The sequence below is a fragment of the Geotrypetes seraphini genome, chromosome 2, assembly GCF_902459505.1.
Source record: "Geotrypetes seraphini chromosome 2, aGeoSer1.1, whole genome shotgun sequence".
NCBI lineage: Eukaryota > Metazoa > Chordata > Amphibia > Gymnophiona > Dermophiidae > Geotrypetes > Geotrypetes seraphini.
In genome coordinates this window covers 153495208-153521590 of record NC_047085.1, presented here as the reverse complement: position 1 = coordinate 153521590, position 26383 = coordinate 153495208, and the positions used below count along the sequence as shown (strand labels likewise).

The window sequence follows — 26383 nt, the reverse complement described above, 5'->3', positions numbered from 1 at the left end:
GCAATGAATCTTCTTTAGAAAAATTTAAAAGTTCTTTAAAAAGTTTCCTGTATAAGGTTGCATTTGAGATATAGATAGTATAACTTACCAATCATTAAATCTCATGATCTAAAACTTAAATTTTAATTAGACCTACGCATAGGTCGCAAACTTCTCTTCCTTCTTTTCTATACTTATCTTTGCTCTTATATCTTTTCTTATTACCCACCAGATGTGTTTTCCCTAAATGCTTCTTCTCTTTCTTTAAAGATTGTAGTTGATCCCCCTTACCTTCTGTACCAGTTATTCATTTGTACAGGGGGGGGGGCCCGCATTGCTGATCGATGCTGGAGGGGCCCATCGCCATTTGGAAAAAACTGTTTTGATACCCTCCTTCATCGGACCCTCTGACCATTGTGGACCCTAGGCATGTGCCTACTGGGCCTACTGGTTAATCCTGCCCTGGGTGTGAGCAGCAGGTTGGAGATGCTGCTCGTACTGGCGAAGAGTTAAAGAGGTACTAGGGTGGAAGAGAAGGCACATGTGCGGTGAGGAAGGAGTGGGGGTGGAGAAGAGGGTGAGGGATGCCACTGCCCTGGGCACCTCCTATCTTCACTACGCCACTGACTAGCACTACTGCAGGTATGCCAGAGACTGTACAGAGACAAAACAAAAGCAAAATGGATTCTTACTGATGTGAAAGAAGAGTGTGTGAGGTAGGCTTTTGGCACCCTTGAACTTTGGTGCCCTCAGCCACTGCCTCACCTGGCTCATGCCATAAGAACGTAAGAGTTGCCGTACCAAACAGACTGAAGGTCCATCAAGCCCATTGTCTTGTTTCAACAGTGGCCAACATAGATCACAAGTTTCTGACAAGATCCCAAAGAGTAAAACCAGATAGGGATAAACAGTGGATTTCCCCAAATCCATAATGGCTTATGTAGTTTTCTTATAGAAAATTAGCCAAATCTTTTTTAAACCCTGCTAAGCTAACTGCTTTCACCACATTCTCTGGTAATGAAATCCAGAGTTTAATTACACATTGAGTAAAGAAATATTTTCTCCAGGGTGTTTTAAATTTAAATATAGTAGCTTCTTTGCATGCTCCCTAGTCCTAGTATTTTTGAAAAGAGTAAACAAGCAATTTAAATCTACCCATTCTACTCCACTCAGTATTTTATAGACCTCTATCATATTTCCCCTGAGCTGTCTCTTCTCCAGACTGAAGAGCCCTAGCTGCTTTAGCCTTTCCTCATAGGGAAGTTGTCCCATCCTTTTTATCACCCTTCTCTGCACATTTTCTAATTCTGCTATATCTTTTTTTGAGATGCAACCAGAGTTGCACATAGTGTTTTCCATTCCTTTTCTGATAATTTATAGCATTCTATTTGCTTTCTTAGCCACTACTAAACTAAACTAAACCTTAAGTTTATATACCGCATCCTCTCCATAATTATAGAGCTCGGCACGGTTTACAAGAGCTTAATATAAGAAGGAATAACATATTGGGTTTGGAGGTTGAGTACAGGGGAGAGGAGAGCATTACATTTTTGTGAAAAGCCTAGTTTTCAGGTGCTACTGCACATTGAGATGAGATTTTCAACATATCATCAAGAAAAACACCTAGATCCTTTTCCTGGGCGGTGATTCCTAATGTGGAACCCTGCATCATGTAGCTATAGTTCAGGTTCCTCTTTCCCACATGCATCATAAGAACATAAGAATAGCCTTACTGGGTCAGACCAATGGTCCATCAAGCCCAGTAGCCCGTTCTCATGGTGGCCAATCCAGGTGACTAGTACCTGGCAAAAATCCAAAGAGTAGCAACATTCGACATTGGATTTCACAGTTCTGAGTGATAGAACACCACTGAAGAATAAGGCTGAAAATGAGAGCAAGCTAAGTAACTTTTTGATATTTATACCACTGCTGTGTTGCCTTTGGAAGTATTTGTCTGCAGAATGCTGTGTTGAATTTTGTTGGACTGAAGATTTTTGAAGTATACATAATCGGAAGCATACATAATTGGAATTAGTGAAGGTTGGGGAGTTTTTTTGCAGCCTATGAAGCATAACTGAGGCCTTTTTCTCCTACCTAATGGTTTGTCAACTACCATTTTTTGTTCTGAACAGTACACAAAGTTAGGCAATGAACTTCAATTTTTTTAGTTTTGAGTAAGAATTTTGGAAGGTGTTTATGGAAGGAGAACTTACTCATTCTCCTATTTATATTGTGGTAATTGAAATCATCCATTATTATCCTGTTGTCCAATTCTCCAGCTTTCCTAATTTCTGAAAGCAATTCTTCATCTGTTTGCTCATTTTGTCCCAGGGGACAGTAGTATAACCCTACCTTTATATTCCTTCCCTTCACATATGGAATTTCTATCCATATGGATTCCATACTGCTGTCTATGTCAATTCCTTCCTTAACATATAGTGCAAGCCCCCCTCCTCCAATTTGATCTACTCTATCCATGCGATATAATTTGTATACCATTGATTGTCCTCCTTCAACCAGGTCTCTGGGATGCCTTATATCTACCTCATCATTCAGTGCTATATACTCTAACTCCCCTATTTTATTTTTTAGGCTTCTTGCATTTGTATACAAACACTTCAAATTGTGTTTTTTCCTTGTAACTAGTCTGCTGAGAAGATAGGGAAAATTTGAGTCTTTTACTCCGCCTTCCTCTTAAACCCTCCTGGCTTTCTTTCACCATTATTAAATCTCTCTACTGGAACTCCCTAAATATCTTGTTTCAATAGTATCCTTCAAGGATACCTCACACTGAACCATCCGCTCCTGGGAAACTGCTTTCCCCTGCATCCCAGTTTAAAAGCTGCTCTATCTCCTTTTTAAACATTAGTGCCAGCAGCCTAGTTCCATCTCGGTTAAGGTCGAGTCCCTCCTTTCGGACCAAGCTCCCCCTTTCCTAGAAGGTTACCCAGTTCCTAACAAATCTAAATCCCTCATCTCTGCACCACCGTCTCAACCACGCATTGAGACTTCAGAGCTCTGCCTGCATCTTGGGTCCTGTGCTTGGAACTGGGAGCATTTCTGAAAATGCTACCCTGGAGGATCTGGATTTCAGCTTTCTACCTAAGCTACCTAAATTTGGCTTCCAGAACCTCCCTCCCACATTTTCATAATATAACAATCAGCTTATATACCGTAGGACCGTGAAGCTCTATGCAGTTCACAAAAGAATAAAGTATACAATTGAATAAGGAGAGTTAGTTGCCTAAATATTTAACATGTAGATATGTATTTAAATGCACCTCTGAATTCTAGGTAAGTACCAGAAGTCATGATTAATTGATCCAAATGTTTGCCCCATAAAGGTGCCTGATAGGAGAACTGACAGTAGCCATTCCAGGAGTGGCGTGGGCCCAGGCTGGAGTGTAAAAAGCTCGCTCCTGCCTTGTGCGCCGCTGGCCCTGACATAATGAGGCAGCAGTCCAGCGAGGGAGGGGCAGGAACGCGGAAAGCTTGCTCCTGCCGATACACTTCTAGACCACCAGAATTTAAAGGTACTGGGTGGGGGGGTACGCACAGATATTTCCACCCACTTTTTTTGGGGGGGAAAAAAGTGCGTCTTATGGAGCAAAAAATACGGTATCTCACTAGTCATTCCCATCGCCAGATCATTGATAAATATGTAAAAAGCAGTGGTCCCAGCATAGACCTCTGGGGAACTCTTCTCTATTGAGAATGCTGACCATTTAACCCTACTCTCTGTTTTCTACCTTTTAACCAGTTCTTAATCCACAATAGGACATTACCTCCTATCCCATAACATTCTAATTTCCTCAGAAGTCTTTTATGAGGAACTTTGTCAAATGCCTTTTGAAAATACAGATACAGAATATTGACCAGCTCACATCTATCCACATGATTATTCATGCCTTCGAAGAAATGTAGTAGATGGAAATACAAGATTTCCTTTGACTATATCCATGTTGGCTTTGTTTCATTAATCCATGCTTTTGTATTTGCTCTGTAGTTTTCTTCTTTATAACAGTCTCTACCATTTTGCCTAGCACCGATGTCAGAATCACTGGTCTGTAATTATAAAACAGGACATGAGCCACCAAGAGGTGAGTTTGGGTCATATGTTTTGGTCCTGTCCTCATGTCACGGCTTTTTGTGTCCAAGTTTTTACTTTTATTGAGACAATTTGGAAGATTACTATCTGGTGCTCACCAACTTTGCTGTTTGGTATAGTTCCATCTCATCATTCTCGACAGAAAGGAACAAACACCTTCCCAAAATGGTCAGTTTTGGTGGCCATGAAGTGCATTTTGTTGTGGTGGCTGGACATTGATGCTCCCACTCTTTCTCTTCGGAGGACACAGCTTATTAATTTGCTGGCTTGGAAACACCATAAAATTTACGGACTTTTCTTCGGCACGTGGCGTTCATTTCCAAGCAACTAGGGAGCCCTTCTAGACCACTCCGACTCCACTGGCTCTTAGCAGACTTTTGAATTACTGAAGTGTCTTTTGCACTTATTTTTCTCTTATTTACCAGTTTGTTTTACTCTTTGGTTGCTGATGCTAATTCTGGGATTGGGGCTCTGGGGTGGGATCTTAGGTATTCGAATTTTGTTTGGTTTGTTCAAACATGAGCTATGTGCTGTCTACATGTATATACTATACCTTTGCTTTGTCTTTTGGCTCAATAAAAATTCTACTTTGAACAGAATTGCTTGTCTTTGAAAATTTATCTGAAGGTAGTTATTGATTTTTGTTTTCTTACTGATTTGTCTCTTTTATTGCTTCTTTTTGTTTTCAGGGAAGGCAACGAGCCCACTGTCAGCACGGCTGTTTCATACTATTGTCTGCTCAAACAAGTCTGCAAGTTGTCCAATGTCCTAAAGAAACTAGGTATGAACAACACTCTTATCCCATCCTTCTAATAGAAAGTAATTTTATAATAGGTTGCTTAGATTTGCACGTCTATGAGTAGAATGCACCAAGTTTTTGGCTATTTTATAAGGACACATAGGTGCCTATATGACTTGATAAAATTATCCCAGAAAAGCATATTAACTGCAAGTGTAATGACCCTGTGGATACTTAGGGCCTGATTCTGTATAGGACACCCAGTCTCAGCAGCCGCCTAAGCGGCTTTTAAGAATCGAATATGGGCATCCTATATGGAATCATGTCTTTCCTAACGGACCTAACTACCCTGATTCTCTAACCGGCGTCCATGTCACAGGCGCCATTTAGAGAATCACATTGCCACTGAGCTAATAACAGCAAGGGAATTTCTCTACCATGATCAGCTGAGCGGCCGCGGCAGGGAACCTCACTGCAAGTCGGCCGGCAGAAGGAGTGCCCACTCCCTCCCGCTGCCGCCCCCAATCCCCTCCCCACACTGTCCACAGCAGGAGGGATGCCCACTCTCTCCTGCCGGAACCCCCAAAACAACCCCCAGCAGGAGAAATGCCCAATCCCTCCTGCTGCAAATCCCGAAACAATCCCTGGCAGGAGGGAAACCCACTCCCTTCTGCCGGCAACCCCCCCAAACTCATGACCTCCCCCGTACCTTTATCAGCAAGCCCGGCTGGAGGGATGCCTACTCCCTCTGGCCAGCAGGCCCACCTCTTCAGAATGGCAGGCCTTCCCCTTCCCAGAGCATCCTGGGATGTACCGGGAGGCCTTAATTGGCCCAGGCACCTAAGGCCCCTCCCATGGGAGTGGCTTTAGGAATCTGGCCAATTGGAGGGTTTGACCACTGCCAGTGCATCCCAGAATACACTGGGAAGGAGGCCTAAGACTCTGGTTGGTCCAGGTGCCTAAAGCATGTCCTATGGGAGGGACCTTAGGTGCCTGGGCCAATCAGGGCCATAGGCCCCTCTCCGGTGCATCCTTTTTCAGGCACCTATTGTGGCCCTAGCTTAAGCTTGTCTAAGGCCGCTTCCGGGTGTAACCATGCCTTGGGCAAGCTTAAGTGTCTCTAGATGCCTCCCTGCACCTGCCACAGACACCTACAGTGTAGGCAACCTGTCTTGGGTTGTTTTTGTAAGAAAGCGTGCATCCCGATTGGCTGGTTAGACAGCAGTAGGACATCTACTGCAGCCTACAATCAGTTCACCGTTTATAGAATTTGGCCCTTAGACCCTGATTCTATAAATGTTGCCTAACTTCTAGGCACTGGAAAGTGCAATTATCAATCATCCACTAGGCGCTATTTATAGAATTGCATCTAGTGGTGCTTTCCTCTCCCACATGTCCAGTATCCACTCTGTGTCCTTACTCCCTCTCTCCATGCTTATGATCTCCCTTTGTCATTCTTCACCCACCCCTGATCTAGCATTTTCTTGGTCACTCTGTTCCCTGCAGTATCCAGTATCCCCATTTGTGTCCTTAAATGTCTGTATCCTTATTCTCCCCTCACTCCACCTCAGACCGGCACGTCTGGACCCCTCCTTCTCTCCCTCTGGGTACTTCTACACCAGGGCCCGCCCCCCTCCCGAAGGCCTGCATGTTTTCCCCCCTTCTTCCTGGTCTCACCTTCATATTTGGCCTGCCGTTCCTACCCTCCCTCCATCCCGGCTTCCTGGTCTCCTCTGGCCAGCTAGCAGCAGCTGCTGCTGCTCTTCACGCGCATCTGCCTTCACCTGGTCTCCTCTTCAGAGCAGCCTGCTGAGAATCACTGGCCTGCTTTAGCAAACCTCGCAGGCCTCTGTCAACCTCGCTAGTATGTTCCCTCTGACACGATCCCGCCCCTTCTCTGACATACGGGATCGCATCAGAGAGAATGTGCTACCGAGGTCAACAACGGCCTGTGAGGTTCGCTACAGCCGGCCAGCGATCCTCAGCAGGCTGCTTTGAAGAGGAGATCAGACAAAGGCAGATGCGAGTGAAGAGCAGCGGCGGCGGCGGCAGCAGCAGTTCATGCCGGTGGGCCAGATTGAGTATAAAGTTGAAAATGTCTGGCAGGCCAATTTTTAACTCACTGCGGGCCAGAGTTTGACATGTCTGCCATAGCTCGTTATTGATCCCCTAAAGCATGTGTGTTATTGAAAACCATCTCAATTTTCTGTAACACGTGTGTACTTATCCTGTAGCTTGTTATTGATCCTGTAACATATAGATCCACTAAAGCATAAGTGTTCTTAGTTTCCCCAAAGCATGTGTTATTGAAAACTGTCTCAATTTTCTGTAGCTCGTAATCGATCCTGTAGCATGTGTGTTATTATACCTGAAAACCTCTGTGTAAGTATCCTTGTAACCCATTCTGAGCTCCTGGGAAGGATGGGCTGTAAAACTAAATAAATAAATAACTACTTGGAGAAATTGCTAACTCTGCCCCCAACCCCTCGTACCTTTCAGCTGAATGTCCAGCCATAGGCACCTGGGCCAACCAAAGTCTTAGGCCTCCTTCCCAGGCCTCCTATGGGACGGGCCTTAGGCATCTGAGCCCATCAGAGCTTTAGGCCAAAACATGTACATGTTGAGTCATTGAGTTTTTGGATTAATAAAGGACTTCATTGGACATCTCCATTTCTTGCTTTACATTGTTAAACAGTATAACCCCCCATACCAACATCCCCCTTTCCCTACCCTCCACCCTCCCCAAGCAGCCACAGTGGCACTAGGTAGTCAACATGGAACAAGCTTGTTCTTACAAGTTCAGGATATTCAAGACCAGACTCCTGGCTTTATGTGGTAGAGATTGAAGGTAAGGCTCCCATATTAACAGGAATTGTCTTTTACGGCGTGCTGTCAGTTATTTCTTTTAAGTTCAAAGAGCAATAAGCAATGAAATTGATTTCTCCAGTGCCAGAATCCAGGTGGAGGAGCCCTGCAACCAATACTGCATTATACATTTATGACCCACCATAACATGCCTTATGGAAAAAATAAATGTCTCCCCAACCCCAAAACCCAATAGCTGGCCACTTTACCAAACAATACCCCCACTGGGGAGCTCAGTACAGCGACTCCTCAAAGTCTACCCAGATAATGTAGGATGTGAACTCAAAAGACTTTGATATGCTGACATTGTCATAAGGCTTGTGAAAAGGTATTAACAGCCTGACCACACGTTCCACAAAGCAGTGTGACCCCCAACCTGTTTAATGTCAGAAGATAAAGAACATGGATTGGTTTGATTGTCATAAATGAACAAACAATTCTTTTCCAAAAATTGAAAGACTAGAGAACTAGAGGATGCAAAATAAAGCTTCAGGGGGGAAACTGAAAAGCAAGATCAGGAAATAGTATTTTGTGGAGAGAGTGGTGGATGCCTTGAATGATCTGTGGAGATGGTGGGGATGAAAACTGTAGATGGAATTAAAAATGGTGTGGGTTAAAAATGGTGGATTCCTATATGGGAAGAGAATGGAATAAAAATATAGAGTATTTCTACTCCAAATTAAATAAAATAACTGACTCATACATAAAAGAGACAGAGAGAGAAAGCATAGAGTGGGGTAACCTCCATAGAGTGTCACTTACATAAAAACATAAGACTAGTCTTACTGGGTCATGGTCTATCTAGTCCAGTAGCCTGTCCTCACTGTGACCAATCCAGGTCACTAGTACCTGGCAAAAACCCAAATAGTAGCAACCTTTAACAACAAAAAGGGGAGGTAACCTACATGGAGCAGCAAGTTCAACTTTGGCCACCTATCTTGGCAGGCTGAATGAACCATGTTGGTCTTTATCTGCCATTATCTACTATGTAAGTATATATTACAGATCTCTTACAGCAAAGCTTCAAACTGGTGTAGCGAGGGAAGTTGGCACCCAGGGTGGTGGTGCCCAGTATCACCGTGCTGTGTGCCCCCCCACTCCCCACTCTTCCCTGATGCTTGGGTGCCCCTACTCTTTCCTGCTGCTTGGGCGCCTCCTACTCTTCCTTGCTGCTTGGGTACACCCACTCTTCCCTGCTGCTTGGATGCCCCCCTACTCTTCCCCACCGCTTGAGTGCTCCCCCTACTCTTCCCCACCGCTTGAGTGCCCCCTGCCCCCTGTATACCTCTTGAAATGTTCACCGGCGTGAGCAGCATCGGCTCCCTTCTGACATCACATCCTGGTCAGAAAGGAACCAACGCTGGCACGAGCAGCAAGTGGAAAATGCTGTTTGCACCAGCAAACATTTAAAGAGGTAAGCGGGGGGGCAGAGAGAAGGAGAGGCATCAGTGCCGGTGCTCCCCCTGAAGACAGCACCTGGGGTGGACTATCCCCCGCCCCCTTACTATGCCACTGGCTTCAAAAAGCTACTGTAGTTACAAGATAACATCATTTCAAAACACCCTGCCTCCGCTCACCCCCAACTTGCCCTTCTCCCACTGCTCAGTCAGAAATACTGTGCATTTTTCTCTTGAAAACATGCTACTATTTCAAATTGCTGAGAGAGTCTAATTGGTTGGGAGGTGCATAATGGTATCTATTAATTTGGGCCCACTCATTCGGGCTCACTAATGGGGCCAACTTCGGCTGCAACAGATGGTATTTATGGAAGATAGCAGCTTTATCAGCTTGTATCAGGGTAAGCTAAAAAATTGCAAAGAAAAGGTCATTAGTGCTCCTGCTTTTATATACAGTAATTTGTTGAAACAAGGCCTGAGAGCTGCAGTGTGCTCCGTAATGTAGGGTTCCTATTGAGAGAGCTGCATAATGAGGAAGGGACTAATAAGTGAGGAAGGGACTAATAAGCGAGGAAGGGACTAATAAGCGAGGAAGGGACTAATAAGCGTACAAAGGCCAAGACTTCACAGTCATGATGAGTCGGATGCGCAAAGAGATCACAAAGCCATGGGGTGATTTCTAACTGATGCTCTGTTCTATATGAATAGGGGACTTTTTTCAAAAGCCACTTTAAAATTTCACACAATTGTGTAGCAGCTTGCGCCTCATTAAGAACATCATAAGTGTCGTACTGGATCAGACCAAAGGCCTATCAAGCCTAGCAGCCTGTCCTCCAGTGAAAAATGCTTTCTCTGATTTGTTTGAAATGTGTTACCTATTAGTTTCTCGGAGTGCATTTAGGCTTAGTACTGTTTGAAAGGATAGACTGTTGCTTCCTCTTTACCCATTCCACCTTATTTATGATTTATGGACTTCTATTATATCTCCTCACAGCTGTTTCTTCTGCAGGCTGAAGAGCCTTAACCCGTCTTACTTCACAAGGAAGTATTACCTTTATCAATTCAATTATACATCTCTATAGCTTTTCTATTTTTACTACTATTTTTTTCAGATGTGATAACTAGAAATGTACACAGCACTCAAGGTCTGGTCACTCTACAGATTGCTACAGAGAATTCAAATCTGCATTTTATTTTCTGTCCCTTTCTTAATAATTCCATACATATGCTCTTTTTTTTTACCATTGCTGCACACAGTACTGAGGATTTCAACATATTGTCCACAGACTACCTCCAAAATTATTTTCCTGAGTGTTGACTCCTAATATGGAACCCAACATCAAGTACAGATTTATTCAGTTTGATGTACTGCACAATTAAAAAGTAAAAAGAAAAAAGGTTGGAAAAGAAAACCAAAATATTGATAGGATAGCACTCCCCTGCAAAACCTCCCCCAGAAAAGACAACATCCCCAACAACTGTCCACACATCCACAGCATATTCTAATCCTCTATAATAAAACCCTTACCCGCACATGCGCAGTTGACACGGCGTGATCCCTGCCACCGTGATTTCTGCTTCCGTGCCGTGTTCTATTTGCAGCACGTGCAGCCATTTCAGCAGCGGGGGCGGTTTGACTCCTGCACTGCCGGGACGCCTCTTCTCACCCCCGGACCAGCAAACGCAGCAGCCTCGGGGCATTTGCTAGGCCAGCCCACTTTGGGCTACCAGATGCTGGACAGGGGGAAGGAGAAGGTGTATTACTGCACAGGGGGATCAGCTAAGGGGTGCTGCTGGACAGGGGGGGAGGTAAAAGGAAGGGAGAAAGCCTACTGCTGGACAGGGGGAGCAGGGAAGAGGTACTGCTGGACAGAGGGGAGGTAAAATAAAGGGAGAAGGGCTGCTGCTGGACAGGGGGAGCAGGGAAGAGGTGGTGGTGGACAGCCGAAAAAAGAGACAGAAAGAAAAAAGACAGAAAACGGCCAAGGAGAGAGAGAGACAGAAAGAAAGACAGACACACACATCTATTCTAGCACCCGTTAATGTAACGGGCTTAAAGACTAGTATTCTATAAAGCTACTATTACTACTAATCATTTCTATAGCTTTACTAGACATATGCAGCGCTATACATCAAAACACAGACGAGACAGTCCCTGACAGACAAACTAAAGTGCATCAATACACTATAAAACCTACTTAGCTTCTAATAAAACCCCAAATTTTACTGAAACAGATGGCTCTTTATTTATTTATTTATTTATTTATTTATTTATTTTTATTTTATTTTTTTTTTAATTGAAAAGCTTTTATTGAAAAAACACTCCAAACAGTACATAGCAAGTGCACATGAAATGCAAGAACACAAATGCAAAGAGCAAAATATCACACTCCAAATTAGCTCACAGAGCTACAATCAGCAATATAGACATGTGCCACCCTGCAAACGAAATAAACTATAATACCCACCCAGACACAACCAATACCCCCCCTCCCACCCCCCAGGGACAAAACACAATACCCACTACTTTCAATAAGGTTGTGAATAATCTATACCAACCATAGACCAAATATTGGAAAGGAATATGGAGATGGATCCCCCCAAGCTTCGCCCACCCAGTCCAATTTCAAGGTCAGCTCAAGGCCCTCGACCACCCCTACCACAAACCCCCATAGAAGCCCGAAATTGACGCCACACATGAGCATAGCCATGTAGTTTACCATGCCTCAAAGCCGTTAAGTGATATAGATTCTGCCAAGTGAGCAGACGTTGCTCCACCAGGGCCCACGTGGGAGAAGGCACCTGATTCCACCGAGAGGCAATGGCCAATCGAGCAGCAGTGAATGCTAGTTTACAGAACAGATGGCTCTTTAAACCTCTTTTAAAACAGAATGTTCCTCCTGTAACTTACAGTATAGGGGTGCAAGATAGCAAGATTTTAAAAAAAAAATCTCCCTTACACTTGGCTTCTAATTTAGAGACTTTCAACTCTGGTACCAGAAGCAATGATCCTTGACTAGATCCAAGCTCTAGAGTGGGCCCAAATTCTGTAACCGGCACCTAAAGTTAGGCGCCTATTATGAATAATAATAATAATTTTATTTTTGTATACCGCCATACCCAGGGAGTTCTAGGCGGTTCACAGCAGTTAGATGAAATACAAACAATGAAATACAAACAATGCAGTTGAAACTGAAGAACATAACAAAGCAATCATAGAGTCAAACAAATTATACGTCTACAATTTAAGTGAAGGAAAAAAATACATACAAGCCAATAGGAGGGAACAACAATCTTATAAGAATGGGAAGGGATAGTGATGGAGAACGTTAAGGATTTGGTATGTTGAAGAGTTGAGTTTTAATCTGTTTTCTAAAATCGAGATAAGAAGAGGCATCCAGCACAATTTGGGCGAGCCATGAGTTCAGTTTGGCCGCTTGAAAAGAGAAGAATCTTTTAAGATGACACGATTTCAGTGAGGGAAAAGCGAACAGATTTATTCTGCAGGAGCTCTTATTGTTGTAATTCAGGTTGAAGTTTGGGTAAAGATAATCCGGTGACAGACCAAATATTGTTTTGTAGCAGATGCATGAGAACTTAAATAGAACTCTGGATTCGAACGGCAGCCAGTGTAACTTGTGGTAGAAAGATATGCACCTAACTTAATTGAATAATAAGGTCAATTAAGCTTTTTAATTGCCAATAATTGAAAGTTAGATGCCTATCAAGAAATAGCGATACTGTAAGAAGGCGTCTCCAATAATGTAGGCGGCCTTAAAAAAAATAGGCGTTATGCATGTTAGATGTGGGCGTGGCTTTGTGTTAGGCACCTTCTTACAGAATTGGTGTCATTTGACAGGCACCACTACTCCCCCCTTCCCCAACTTGTTGTTTGCAAGGGTACCAGATTTGGTAAATCCAAAACAAATAAATAACTGACACCACCCTCAGCCCTACCCATACCCTGCTCATTTCCTCCCTCACCACCACAGTCTCAAACCTATCCCACCCACAGTGCTCTGTCCCACCCTTGCCTACCCCTAGTTTCACCTCTATATGGCCCAGGTTTCCCTGGATGTCTGTTACATAGAAACATAGAAACATAGAAGATGTTGGCAGAAAAGGGCTACAGCCCATCAAGTCTGCCCACTCTGCTTACCCACCCCCTGTCTATGCCCTAACGACCCAATTTCCTTATCTTGACCCTCGTAGGGATCCCACATGGGTATCCCATTTATTCTTAAAGTCTGGCACGCTATCTGCCTCGATCACCTGCACTGGAAGCTTGTTCCAATGATCAACCACTCTCTCTGTGAAGAAATACTTTCTGGTGTCGCCATGAAATTTTCCGCCCCTGAGTTTGAGCGGGTGCCCTCTTGTGGCCGAGGGTCCCTTGAGAAAGAAAATATCATCTTCCACTTCGACACGTCCCGTGAGGTACTTAAATGTTTCGATCATGTCTCCCCTCTCCCTACGTTCCTCGAGAGTGTAGAGCTGCAATTTGTTCAGTCTCTCTTCGTACGAGAGACCCTTGAGCCCCGAGATCATCCTGGCCGTCCGCTGAACCGATTCAATTCTGCGCACATCTTTACTGTAATGTGGCCTCCAGAATTGCACACAGTACTCCAGATGAGGTCTCACCATGGCCCTGTACAACGGCATTATGACTTCAGGCTTTCGGCTGACGAAACTTCTATTGATACAACCCAATATCTGCCTTGCCTTAGATGAAGCCTTCTCCACTTGATTGGCAGTTTTCATGTCTGCACTGATGATTACTCCTAAATCTCGTTCTGCTGAAGTCCTAGTTAAAGTTTCTCCGTTCAAGAAGTATGTCCTGCATGGATTTCCGCTTCCGAGGTGCATGACCTTACATTTCTTAGCATTGAAGCCTAGCTGCCAGGTTGAGGACCAACTTTCCAATGTAAGCAGGTCCTGCGCCATATAATTCTGTAAACTGCATTCACTTACTATATTACATAGTTTGGCGTCATCGGCGAATAGTGTTATTTTACCTTGAAGCCCTTGAGTCAGATCCCCTATGAATATGTTGAAAAGGAGTGGACCCAGAACCGAGCCCTGAGGCACTCCACTGGTCACCTCCGATGTTTTAGATAGGGTACCATTAACCACCACCCTCTGAAGTCTGCCACTCAGCCAATCATTGACCCATGCAGTTGGTGTCTCTCCTACCATGGCCATCTAGGGTAGGGGATGATTCTTGCAAGTCTCCCTGTCCCCACGGTGCAGCAATTTCCAGACTTTGGGCAGATGGCAACGTTAACAAGTGATCCTGCTACCATTGTCCTGCCCCAGCTGCCCAAAGTTTGGAAATGGCAGCACTGGAGGAGGTTATGTGGAGACAGGAGAGACTCACAAGAACCATTCCCAAATCCATGGTGAGGGCTGAACTGGAGGAGGGAAATGTGCATAGAGTAGGGTTACTAGATGTTTTGATTTACCTGTACCTGTACCTGCCCTCTTGTTAGAAGACTGTCTGGGTGTCTGGAAGTTTTCATGAACTGGAGGGAATGTGTCCAGGTTTTGGACACACTCTCTCTAAGGTGGGAGCTAGACTGGAGAGACTATGTCGAAACCTGGGCACATTCCCTCCAGTTCAGGAAGACCTTTTGAACTGATTTGTAACCAAGAACTCTTAATGCCTTACCATGCACGCTTCCTACATGTACTCGATACCTCTACTCTGTGTCTATCACTCTGACTCACTCCCACTCAACTTGTATCCGCCCTTTTCCACTTGTACTTGACGACATCATTGCAATTATTTTCACTGATTGTCCAGCTCTTATTGTTGCAAACCGCCTCGAACTACCATGGCTTTGGAGGTATATAATAATAAAATTATTATTATTATATTATTATTATTATCTAGACACCCAAACAGTCCTCTATAAAAAGGACATGTCCAGATAAATCCAGACATCTAGTAACCCTATTCTTTGCACATTTCCCTCTTCTGTGCCCAACCCAGGTCCAAATACTTTCCTCTCCCACTTCCAATTTCTGTTTTCCTTCCCCCCCCTTTCCCAATGAGCCATTCCCCCTTACCTGTATCGGAGATAGCTCCTTATGTGGCCTGGGACCACAAAATAGTGGTGCTCTCTCTCAATAAAGAGGCTGACCAGGAGTGAAGAGTCAGCCAGAGAAAAAGTTAGGCTGTCTTCTGCCAACATATGCTGCAGCTTCTGTGTTCACGCTGATGACGTCATGTGAGCTGACGTAACTAGGCATTCCCTAGAGTGCCTATCTAGGTGATTCACTGAAGTGCGCCCATGATCAGAGCACCTTGAAAATAGCTGCTTAAGCTATTTGAGATAAGTGCTTATTTGAGATAGGCACTTTGGGATTAGCTCAGCGCCGCTCAGCGCGATTCACTAAAGAGCGGCCATTTTTTCCTGAATTGTGCTGAGCAGTGCCTATCTTTTGGGTTTTTCTTATAGATTTGGGCCATAAGACCCAAACACAACGTTCTTGGCTGTCTATTGCTTTGCCTTCCCGATCTACCGGTCGATCACGATCGACATATTGGGCACCCCTGATCTATGGTATTAAGTATGAGTTCATCAAAACCCATCTTAATCCTACTAAACTACCATAAAGATGCCACCTGCAGCCATAAGAGCTATTGGTATGGTAAACAAGTGAGTATAGTAGGTTTTGGAGTCTCACCATAAATTATATGGGGGTTATGGTAAGATGTACATTTGATATCTTTTATGTGAAATTCACAGCAGTTCCCTCGAAGGAGCCCCACTTCTCTATTTGTGATATCTATGTGGCCAATCCTTTACTATACTGTCTCTCTCCAACGTCCAAATGGTCTGGATTAGGACGTTTTGAACATGGACATTTTTGTATTCAGAAATGGCCAAAAGAGACATCCTAAAGGCAAAGAAGTCCAAATAGGTCATTTTGAAAAAAAAAATTTGGATGTCTAGCGGTTTTGAAAATGGATGCTTCTCCACCCCAGTATTTGGACTTCTTGTGGGATATGTCAATAGTCAGACTTAGAAGCACTATCGAAAATATGTATGGAGTAAGTTTGTATTTGAAGTGCTTGAAGTGTTTAATGCTTGCGACTCTTTCCCCAGTAATGCACACTCTTTCGGACCCTTTAAAAAAGCTGTGGGAGTGGCTTTGTAAAAGGGGCCCTTTGTGAATAGTGTGACTCTTTCATCAGTTGTGCGCACTCTTTCCATAAACAAAATGGTACTCATTCATCAGCTTTTCTCAGTGTTGGAAAATTGTTGGGATGTGCACTCCTTTATTTTATTTTATTATATATCTGTCCTACATGAAAATTTGAGGCAGGGACATGTCAACTAGTGCAGGCATATGACTGATTGAAGGCTCTTTGGTGAACAAGTTTGTGTTTGAAGTATTTGAAGTGTTTAAAGTTTGCCTTATTTTGAAATAAAAAAAAAACAAAGTTTGGTGGCAATTTTATGGTCTGTCTTTTTCTGATTTAACATTATCATTCTGAACACAGAAAAATACCAAAAACTGAAATATGCCTGGTCCCAAGGATTTTGGATAAAGGATCTTGTACCTGTAATTATTTTTTTGTTGTAAGTTATTACACTATCTGTATGCAAATGAGCTCCTCCTTCTGCTACTGAGACTTCCCTCTGCTGGCTGGTGACAGAATATACACCCCATCACAAATATATTGTCAGAATATGTGATCTCAGCTGCAATACATACAGGTTCTGGATTATACAAAGATATATAGAAAATGACAGCATATAAGGACCATGTGGTCTATCCAGTTTACCCATGCATACTAGCTACTAAGCTCTACAATCCCTTCCTCTTCTTTAAAGCCTCTGTGCTTTTCTCATGCTTTCTTGAGTTAGATGTTGTCCTTGTCTCCTTCACTTTTGTTATAGAAGCAGTAGCATAATTTTGCTCTCTTTCTTTAACCTATAGCACTTATGGATTTGCATTCATCTAATTGGCTTTTTAATTTTTTTATCATGATTAGATGCTGCAAGTCTGTGTTCTTCTGGATAAGGCTTTCATTTATAGGCATGGCATTGCGTACAGTAATTCAACTTAGTTTTTTAAAATCTCTTTTCAGGTGTGGGGAAAGGAGACAGGGTAGCCATCTATCTGCCTATGATTCCCGAGTTGGTGTATGCTATGCTGGCGTGCGCACGAATAGGAGCCATTCATTCAGTAGTGGTAAGTAGCCATGGCAAACTGCTCACTTTTTTTTAGTATATTCCTAATCCATGGGAGGGGGACTTAGGCACTCGAGCCAATCAGGGCCTTAGGCCCCTCCTATTGCATCCCAGAATGCACCGGGAAAGGGAAGACCTCTCATTTTGAAGAGGCAGGCCTGACAACAGAAGGGAGTCAGCATCCCTCCTGATGGATCTTCTAAAACAGGTATGGGGAGGGTTGGGAGGCCATGCGGCCAGGTGAGTGGGCCTGGACTGTGACAGGAGAGATTAGGCTTCTCTCCTGCTGATTTTTTTTTAAGTACGGGGAGGGAGATGTTGGTATCATGGGGGGGGGTCAGCTGGCACTGGTTAGCTTCCAGGGAGTGGCTCTCCATGGGGGAATTCCGTGGTGAGCATGTTGGGGGGGGTCTTTGAACTGAGTGGAAAGGAGAGATGCTGGATGGGAAGACATTTGGGAAGAAAAAGGGAGAGATGGTGGATTTGGGGGTAGTGGGAGGGAGGAAAGGAGGAGGAAGAAGGGAGATATGCTGGATGAGAGGGCAGTTGGGAAGAGAAAGGGAAAGATGGTGGACTCAGGGGTGTTGGGGAGGGAAAGAGCAATACTGGATAGAAGGACTTTGGTGGGTGGAGAGGCCTGGAGGAGAGGAATTTGGGGTCTCCATCCTTAATTTCTGCCCTGGGCTCCAGCAGGTCTAACATCAGCCCTGCTTAACAGTTCTGCTCCCCCTGACCACCCTCCACTTTGGAACTGCTAGTCTCCCTCTCCCCAGAGAGCTGCTAGTGTTGTTGCTGATGTCACTGCCTCCATCATCCTGGTGAGCTGATGGTGCCGCTACCCTCTATCCTCCCGGGCGCTGCTGGTGCTGCTGCCCCCCATCCCCCCCAGCGATCTTCTAGTGCTAGACAGAGCTGTGCTGAGATCACAGAGAAGCAGAACCAGAGTCAGGAAATGAGAAGGTTAGAAAGAAAATCACAAAACAACAATGGCAAGATAAATGACTTTAGTTTTAGTTTAATTGAAATATGTCAATTTGGAGAATTTACATCTGCTCTCTCTATATTGCACAGTACAAGGGGTGCTTTTTTAATCGTGATTAATAATGCAATAAAAAATTTTAATCGATGTACAGCCTAATTTTAATAAACAGCATAGTGAGTAAGCAACGTTGGAGCATAGAAACATAGAAACATAGAAAATGACGGCAGAAAAGGGCTATAGCCCACCAAGTCTGCCCATTCCAAATACCCGACCCCTTGATTTCACCCCCTTAGAGATCCCATGTGAATATCCCATTTTCTCTTAAAATCCGACACGCTGCTGGCCTCAGCTTGTTCAATAACCTTTGGTGTGGAACGCTATCAAAAGCTTTACTGAAGTCCAAATATACTACATCCAGTGACTTTCCGACATCCAGTTGTCTAGTAACCCAGTCAAAAAAGCTAATTAGATTAGATTGGCAGGATCTGCCCTGGGTGAATCCGTGTTGGTGGGGGATCACGTAGGTTTTCCTCGTCAAGGATTTTGTCAAGATTCCGTTTGATCAGTGTTTCCATGAGCTTGCACACTATAGACGTGAGACTCACTGGTCTGTAGTTTGCCGTTTCTGTCCTGCAGCCCTTTTTGTGGAGTGGGATAACGTTGGCGGTTTTCCAGTCCAAGGGGACTTTTCCTGTGCGTAGGGAAAGATTGAAAAGAACAGATAATGGTTCTGCCAGGACTTCACTCAATTCCCTGAGCACCCTGGGGTGTATGTTGTCCGGACCCATGGCTTTGTTTACTTTGAGTCTTGATAGTTCGTGGTAGACGCTACTGGGTGTAAACTCGAAATCATGAAACGGGTCTTTCTGGTTGTCTCCCGTCTGAAGCTGTGGACCAGCTTCCGGCGCTTCACAGGTGAAGACTGAGCAGAAGTATTCGTTTAATAATTCTGCCTTAGCAGAATCTGATTCTACAAACTTACCGTCCGATTGCTTCAGGCGTTCTATCCCATCTTTGTTTCTTTTCCTGTCACTAATATAGCTGAAGAAAGATTTATCCCCTTTCTTAATGTTTCGTGCTAGATCTTCTTCCATTCGGAGTTTGGCCTCTCTGACTGCTATTTTGACGGCTTTAGATCTGTCCAGATAGTCTTTTTTCGCCTCTTGTTTTCCTATATGTTTGTAAGTGATAAATGCTTCTTTTTTCTTTTTGACGAGGTCCGAAATTTCTGCACTGTACCATTGGGGTCTTTTGTTTCTCCTGCGCTTGCTTACTGTTCTTATGTAGCGGTTTGTTGCTTCATGTAGGGTTAACTTCAGAGTTGACCACATATCCTCTATATTGTTAGACTTTGCTTGTTTATGCAACTCCTGATGGACAAAATCTCCCATGCGGTCGAAGTCTGTGCCTCTAAAGTTGAGAACCTTTGTTACTGTGTTTGATCTTGAGAAACCTTTCTTGATGTTAAGCCATACCATTTTATGGTCGCTGGAGGCTAGTGCATCTCCAACTGAGACTTCCGAGACACTATCTCCGTTGGTGAGTACCAGGTCTAGTATCGCCTGGTCCCTAGTGGGCTCTAATACCATTTGCTTGAGTCGTGCACCCTTTATGGAGTTTAAAATTCTTCTGCTGCCACACGTAGTTGCGGAGAGTGTGTTCCAATCTGCATCTGGCATGTTGAAGTCCCCTAGCATCACTGTGTCTCCCAGTAGAGTGATGTTCTCTATATCCTCGATTAGTTCCATGTCTTTGTCTTCATGTTGTCTGGGAGGTCTGTATATCACACCAAGGTATAGGCATTTTTCTTTTCCTCTGGCTAGATTCACCCAGAGGGATTCCTCAGTGTATCTAACATCTGTAATTCTGGTAGTTCTGATGTTGTCCTTAGTGTATAGTGCTACCCCCCTCCTAACTTATATAGACAGACAAGATATAGGGGTCCTTTTATCAAGCTGCTGTAGGGGTTTAATGCGCGTAATACTGCACGTTAAACCGCCTGCTGCGCTAGCTGCTAACGCCTGCATTGAGCAGGCGTTAGTTTTTTAGCCGGCCGCGGGGCTTAGCGCGTGATGAAATGTCCGACGCGCTAACCCCCGTAGCACGCCTTGATAAAAGGAGCCCTAGGTTTAATAATAATAATAACAGTTTATATACCGCAGGACCGTGAAGTTCTATGCGGTTTACAATGATTAGAAATGTTACCGATTGAATGAACAAACAAAGTACAGATTTAGCGACAGGTAGTTCTTGCGCTCAGTTGTTAAGGACTAAGATTGAATAGGTTGGTTTCCTAAGTATTTCAGGAATAGATGTGTTTTCAGGCGTTTGCTGAATTCTCCATAGGTAGTGGGCACGAGTAATTGTTCAAGGTCTTTACCCCATAATGCTGCTTGATGTGTGAGAAGATGTTGGTGATGAACATAAGAACATAAGAAAAGCCTTCACCGGATCAGACCGAGGTCCATCCAGTCTGGTGATCCGCACTCGCGGCGGCCCCTTTAGGTACTGCCGAATGGAGACCCAGATATACCGTAGCCCTCAATATGATTGGATGCACACCTTCTTGCAAATCATATTGAGGGCTACGGTATATCTGGGTCTCCATTCGGCAGTACCTAAAGGGGCCGCCGCGTGTGCGGATCACCGGACTGGATGGACCTCAGTCTGATCCGGTGAAGGCTTTTCTTATGTTCTTATGACTTTTAAAATTTGCAACCTCTAACCGGTGGAGAAACGAAGTTCGGGTGTGAGCTTCGCTTGTGTCTGTTGGTTGAGAAAGAGAAAAGGTCTGTTATGTATTTAGGGGCTAAGCCATAAAGTACCTTGAAGCAAAAACAACCAAATTTGAATTTCAGCATCTGGAGCAAAACCTTTTCTTTTTATCACTTACATTAGCAAACTGTGCACGGAAGCTGTTATTACACCAGGATCTGAAAGTATACTTGAGGAAAAACAAGGGGCAGGGTTAAAATAAACATACACACCTACATCTAGCATAGTAGCCATCTAGAAACCATGTTAATTACCTAGTCTGTTTTTAAAGTTCAGTAAATATGATGATGATAATACGGAAGTCATATGATCGCACACAGCACGGACACTTGAGACAGTCTCTCCCGTCGGCACACTAAAAAACAATTTATTCAGCTATGCAGAACATCTCTCTGTAAGATTTCCCTTCATCTCTTTTTATGAACATTATGAGGGGCATAATCAAAATTTCTTGCGGCAACCATTGTGATCATGCCAAAACCAGGTAGAGACTCTCAGCTGGTTCATAATTATCAACCTATATGTTTATTAAAAATCTTTATATAATCGCTTAACTAGCCAAAAAAGGATCAAAGCGGTTAACAATATTATTCAATCAAATTTATGAAAAGAACTCTATTTAAATAGTAAAGATAAAAAAAGAAAAGAAGAAAATACATTTCTAATACATAATATTTAATATAATAATCTATAATAAAAATGTAATTAATTAATTAAATTTAATCAAATTAAAGCAGATTGAAGTCCCAAATTCAAATTGTCAATGTAAGAAGGCCAATTGAAAATAATGTGCCTTTAAATGTCTTTTAAAATTTAGGAAAGATTCTTCCTTTCTCCATTCTACAGGTAAACTATTCCATAAAGTTGGAACCAAAAATGCACAATTTCTAGTTGAGGCAAGATGAGCCTTTGATATATGAGGTATAGCTATTCAATGATCTTAATAAGTGCCTCGGAGCATAAAATAGTACTAAATTAGAAAGATATGAAGGCTGTAGTTCAAATAGTGCTCTATGCGCCAACATCTAGATCTTGGATATATAGGGCTCCTTTTATCAAGCCGCGCTAGCGGTTTAACGCGCGTGTTAAACCGCTGGCCACGCTTGCCACTACCTCCTCCTCTTGAGCAGGCAGGGGTTAGCACGTGATGAAAAGTCACGCGCGTTAACCCCGCTAGCGCGGCTTGATAAAAGGAGCCCAAACTGAACTTGGATATATACCTAGATATTATGCTGTAGATTGGAAAAAGTTATACAACTGTTTATATGTAGAGACTAAGCTGGATTCCTTAAGAACAGATTTGGATCTGATAATGGCCTTTTGTTCTGTTATGTGAACTACCCGATCAAGAGATTGTCCAATCCTTTCAGTCTCACTAGCAGAAACGGTCTTTGATCGAGTAGAGTGGACATATTTGTCCTAAATAACTTATTCAAATGCTTCAACGATTGTATAGTTCTCCCTCTGCAAGAATTGCTGCTAATGGAGACCTTTCATAACAGTTCTCACTCGTCGTGGCACCAGACAGGACTGCCCTATCTCACCCTTATTATTTAATATGGCCCCTGAATCTCTTTTGGCTGCAATTCAAGAGAATGTTAACATTCACTGTGTTACATTTGGTGATGTGGAATATAAGTTATCGGCATATGCCAATGAAGTACTCTTGTATTTCGCTGAACCAGAATCATCTTTGTCTGAACTCATTAAGTTAATCTCTCATTTCTCTAGTTTCTCTGAGTATAAAATCAATTGGGAGAAAACAGAATTGAAGCCCTTAAATGATCACTGTGTCCCTTTTTACATATCTAATCTTTCTCTAAATTTGGTATCTACATCAGTTAAGTACTTGGGAATTTATTTCAATAAAGACCTTTTAAAATCCTCAAAAATCAACATAGATAAGATTTTGTCTAAGGTTAAAGAGGCTACATCACCTTGGACTCCCCTTCAGTTATCCTGGTGGGGTAGATTAGACTCAATGAAAATGATGATTGCACCCAAGAAAACTGTACTTGTTAAGTATGTGTCAAATATTATTTACCTTTTGTTTTTATAAGAATCTGGGAAGATTACGTATAAAATTACTTTGAAAAAATAAATCTCCTAAAATTTCACTAAAGAAATTAAAGGCATCTAAGACATTGGGTGGAGTTAATTTTCCTGATTTACTCATACCCTAGAATCCTTCATTTTAAGTCAGAGGGTAGAATGAATCTCTCCATTTGATCCTGATATTACTCCAAGATGGATGAAAATTGAGCAATATTACATGAGATAGGTGGAATGACCCTTCCTAAAACAGAGAGAGACAACCCCTTTATCAAACATACCTATGAGTTACTTAAATACCTTGATTCTATCTTAAATATCCTAATATATAACATAACATAACAAAGTGCTTGTATAGAATTCCTATGAGCGTTGGAACTTTTACCAACACAGCCGGTGATTTAAAAAAGAACAAAAAACACTAACGTGGCTTCATAAAAGAGGGGGGGGAGTTAATTATCTTAAATATTTTGATTAAAAAATGGTTTGCCTTGAAATGTTATTTATCATCACTACATAATTTTTTATAATTTTTTATAATTTTTTATAATTCTCATGTGCTTTGATTAATTTATTTGTTATACATGCTGTTGCACATTGTTATGTAAATTGTTACTTTATATACAAATTTCAATACATATAGACTAAAAAAAAATATGATGATGATAAAGCCACATCGAGATCAGCCTTTAGGAAATGATGGTTCTTTTGTAGCAAAAGCTTAGGAGAACGAGCAAGATATGCTGCTCTGTTACTGATGCACTGTGAAGGTAACCAGTGTGATTCCTGGGCGAAAGAATTTGAGATTGCTGTTGCTGTTTGGTGGCCCCTGCTGGGGAAGGAGTAGTTCTGAAAATTAGTCTTAGAGGAAGTTTTCTCACAGTCCTCAGCTGGTGAATGATCGATCCTGTAGCCAGAAAGCCAGAGAAAAAAGTGGGAGACTAAAATCCTTTTTTATAAGCTTCCCAAAGTCTAAATGTTGATAGGTTCCATTGACTCGTGCTCGAGTCCTAGCGACTTCATGAGTTACAGATCATGTTACTCCACTGTTGAGGGCACTGCATTGGCTTCTGATATATTGGAGGGTTCAGTTTAAGTGTGCAAATGTTATTTTTAAGAGTTTATATGGAACCTTTTCTCCACTATTTCCTCTTTCTTTTAATTCTTATCATTTTCAGTCTATGAGGTATATCAATAAATTCAAACTATTACCTCCCTCTATTAAAGGGATTCAAACTTTAGGTAGGCTTTCACATTCTTTGGTTTTTACAATGGTGAAGATCTGGAATGACCTTCCTTCCGATATTAGAATTCTTTCTTCACTGACTTGCTTTAGAAAAATCCTGAAAACGTATCTGTTTACGAAATACCTTACAGACAACTGATAGAACTCTTTAGCTGATAATTGTATGTTGATATCTACTGATTCTCCTTCTTCTACTATTGTTTATCAATGATCTTTAAGATTATGCTTTATTAACCGGTTCGAGTCCCCCCAGGGGAATGACCTGGTATATAAGATCAAGGGTTAGAACTGTTGAGGAATGTGAAGAATTGCAAAGGGATCTGAACAAGCTGAGTGATTGGGCAAATAGATGGCAGATGAGCTTCAATGTAGAGAAATGTAAGTTTTGCACGTAGGGAAAGGAAACCCGATGTACAACTACACGATGGGGGGGAAGGTATTGGGGGAAGGCAACCTTGAAAAGGACTTGGGGGTCTTGGTGGATAAAACAATGAAGCCAGCGGCACAAAGTGCAGCGGCCTCCAAGAAGGCGAACAGAATGTTGGGCATTATCAAATAAGGTATCAGTACCAGAACCAAAGAAGTTATCCTGCCGCTGTATCAGGCGATGGTGCGCCCGCACCTGGAGTACTGCGCTCAATACTGGTTGCCGTACCTCAAGAAGGATATGGCGATTCTCGAGAGGGTTCAAAGAAGAGCAACAAAAATGATAAAAGGCATGGAAAACCTTTCATATGCAGAGAGGCTGGAGAGGCTGGGGCTTTTTTCCTTGGAAAAGCGGAGACTTAGAGGGGACATGATAGAAACTTACAAGATCATGAAGGGTATAGACAAGGTAGAGAGGGACAGATTCTTCAGACTTGCGGGAGTAACAATAACAAGCGGGCACTCGAGGAAATTGAAGGGAGACAGATTCAGAACAAATGCTAGGAAGTTCTTCTTCACTCAGAGGTTGGTGGACACCTGGAATGCGCTTCCAGAGGAGGTGGTAGAGCAGAGTACATTTTGGGGTTCAAAAAGGGATTGGACAAATTCCTGAAGGAAAGGGGAATTGAGGGGTATGGTTAGAGGGATACTATACAAGGCAAAATGTTGAATGTAAAAGATCACTAACAGGTCTTTGACCTGGAGGACCGCCGCGTGAGTGGGCTGCTGGGCACGATGGACCTACGGTCTGTCTCAGCAGAGGCGATGCTTATGTTCTTATTTAAAAAAGAGTAGTTTTGTGCTAGCCCGGTAAGTTCCTCCAACGTCAAGAAGTAGTCTGGTGGGACCACAATTCAGATGTACATTTCCTATTTCACATAGGTACTTCACGCTTGTAAAAGAAACCCCAGATGTTGGAATTTAAATCTACTCCCAGCCACAACTAAACCCCTCTTCTACAAAACCGCGCTAGCGTTTTATAGTGCAGAAAACCACGCTGAATGGCTCACGCTGCTCCCAACGCTTATAGGAACTCAATGAGCATCGGGAGCAGTGCGGGCCATTAAGCACGGCTCTCTGCATTAAAAAACCACCAGCGCGGTTTCATAGATGAGGGTGTAAGTGCCTACATTAGGGGCAACTGTAAATTCTGAGGTATGGGTTCCAGCGATTTCATCACTACCCCCTACCCTGCACACAGGCTGAATCCTCCACCAGTTAAGAGAGGCTCCTGGGATTTCTTAGTTCCCGCTACCCCCTTTCTGAATATCACTTTGAACAGTCAAGGTCTGATTCAAGTGCTAAAGCAAGTATAGGAACTCTCAGGTTATATTGGCTGAGGAGGGAAAGTTCCACAGGGGTGGTGCCAGGTAACAAAAAGCAGTGTGGTTCATTGATTCTAATCTAGTTTTCACTGGTGGGGGAAGAGCAGATTGCTGTGAGAGTCCTTGAGTGGGATGCTCCTTTCAGCTGGGAGTTGTGCATATTTCATGCCAGTAGAAGTAGCCTTTACTACCACTTTAGTGGAGCTGTGCCACACTTTCAACATTTCCATTGGAGCATAATTTTCTCCTGCAGTTTTCATTTCTATGAGATTTCATTTACATTTG

The 26383-nt window shown here is 43.1% G+C and overlaps 1 protein-coding gene across 3 annotated transcripts in view; it reads left to right on the top strand.

Annotated features, from left to right (window-relative positions):
* LOC117355460 (acetyl-coenzyme A synthetase, cytoplasmic-like) overlaps window positions 1–26383 on the top strand; it is a 156046-nt gene that overhangs the window by 16615 nt on the left and 113048 nt on the right. For all 3 annotated transcript variants that reach the window (XM_033934055.1, XM_033934054.1, XM_033934053.1), the window contains 2 exons: window positions 4777–4868; window positions 17190–17293. In XM_033934055.1, the coding sequence (XP_033789946.1) occupies window positions 4777–4868; window positions 17190–17293 (196 nt within the window). The remainder of the gene's footprint in view (window positions 1–4776; window positions 4869–17189; window positions 17294–26383) is intronic.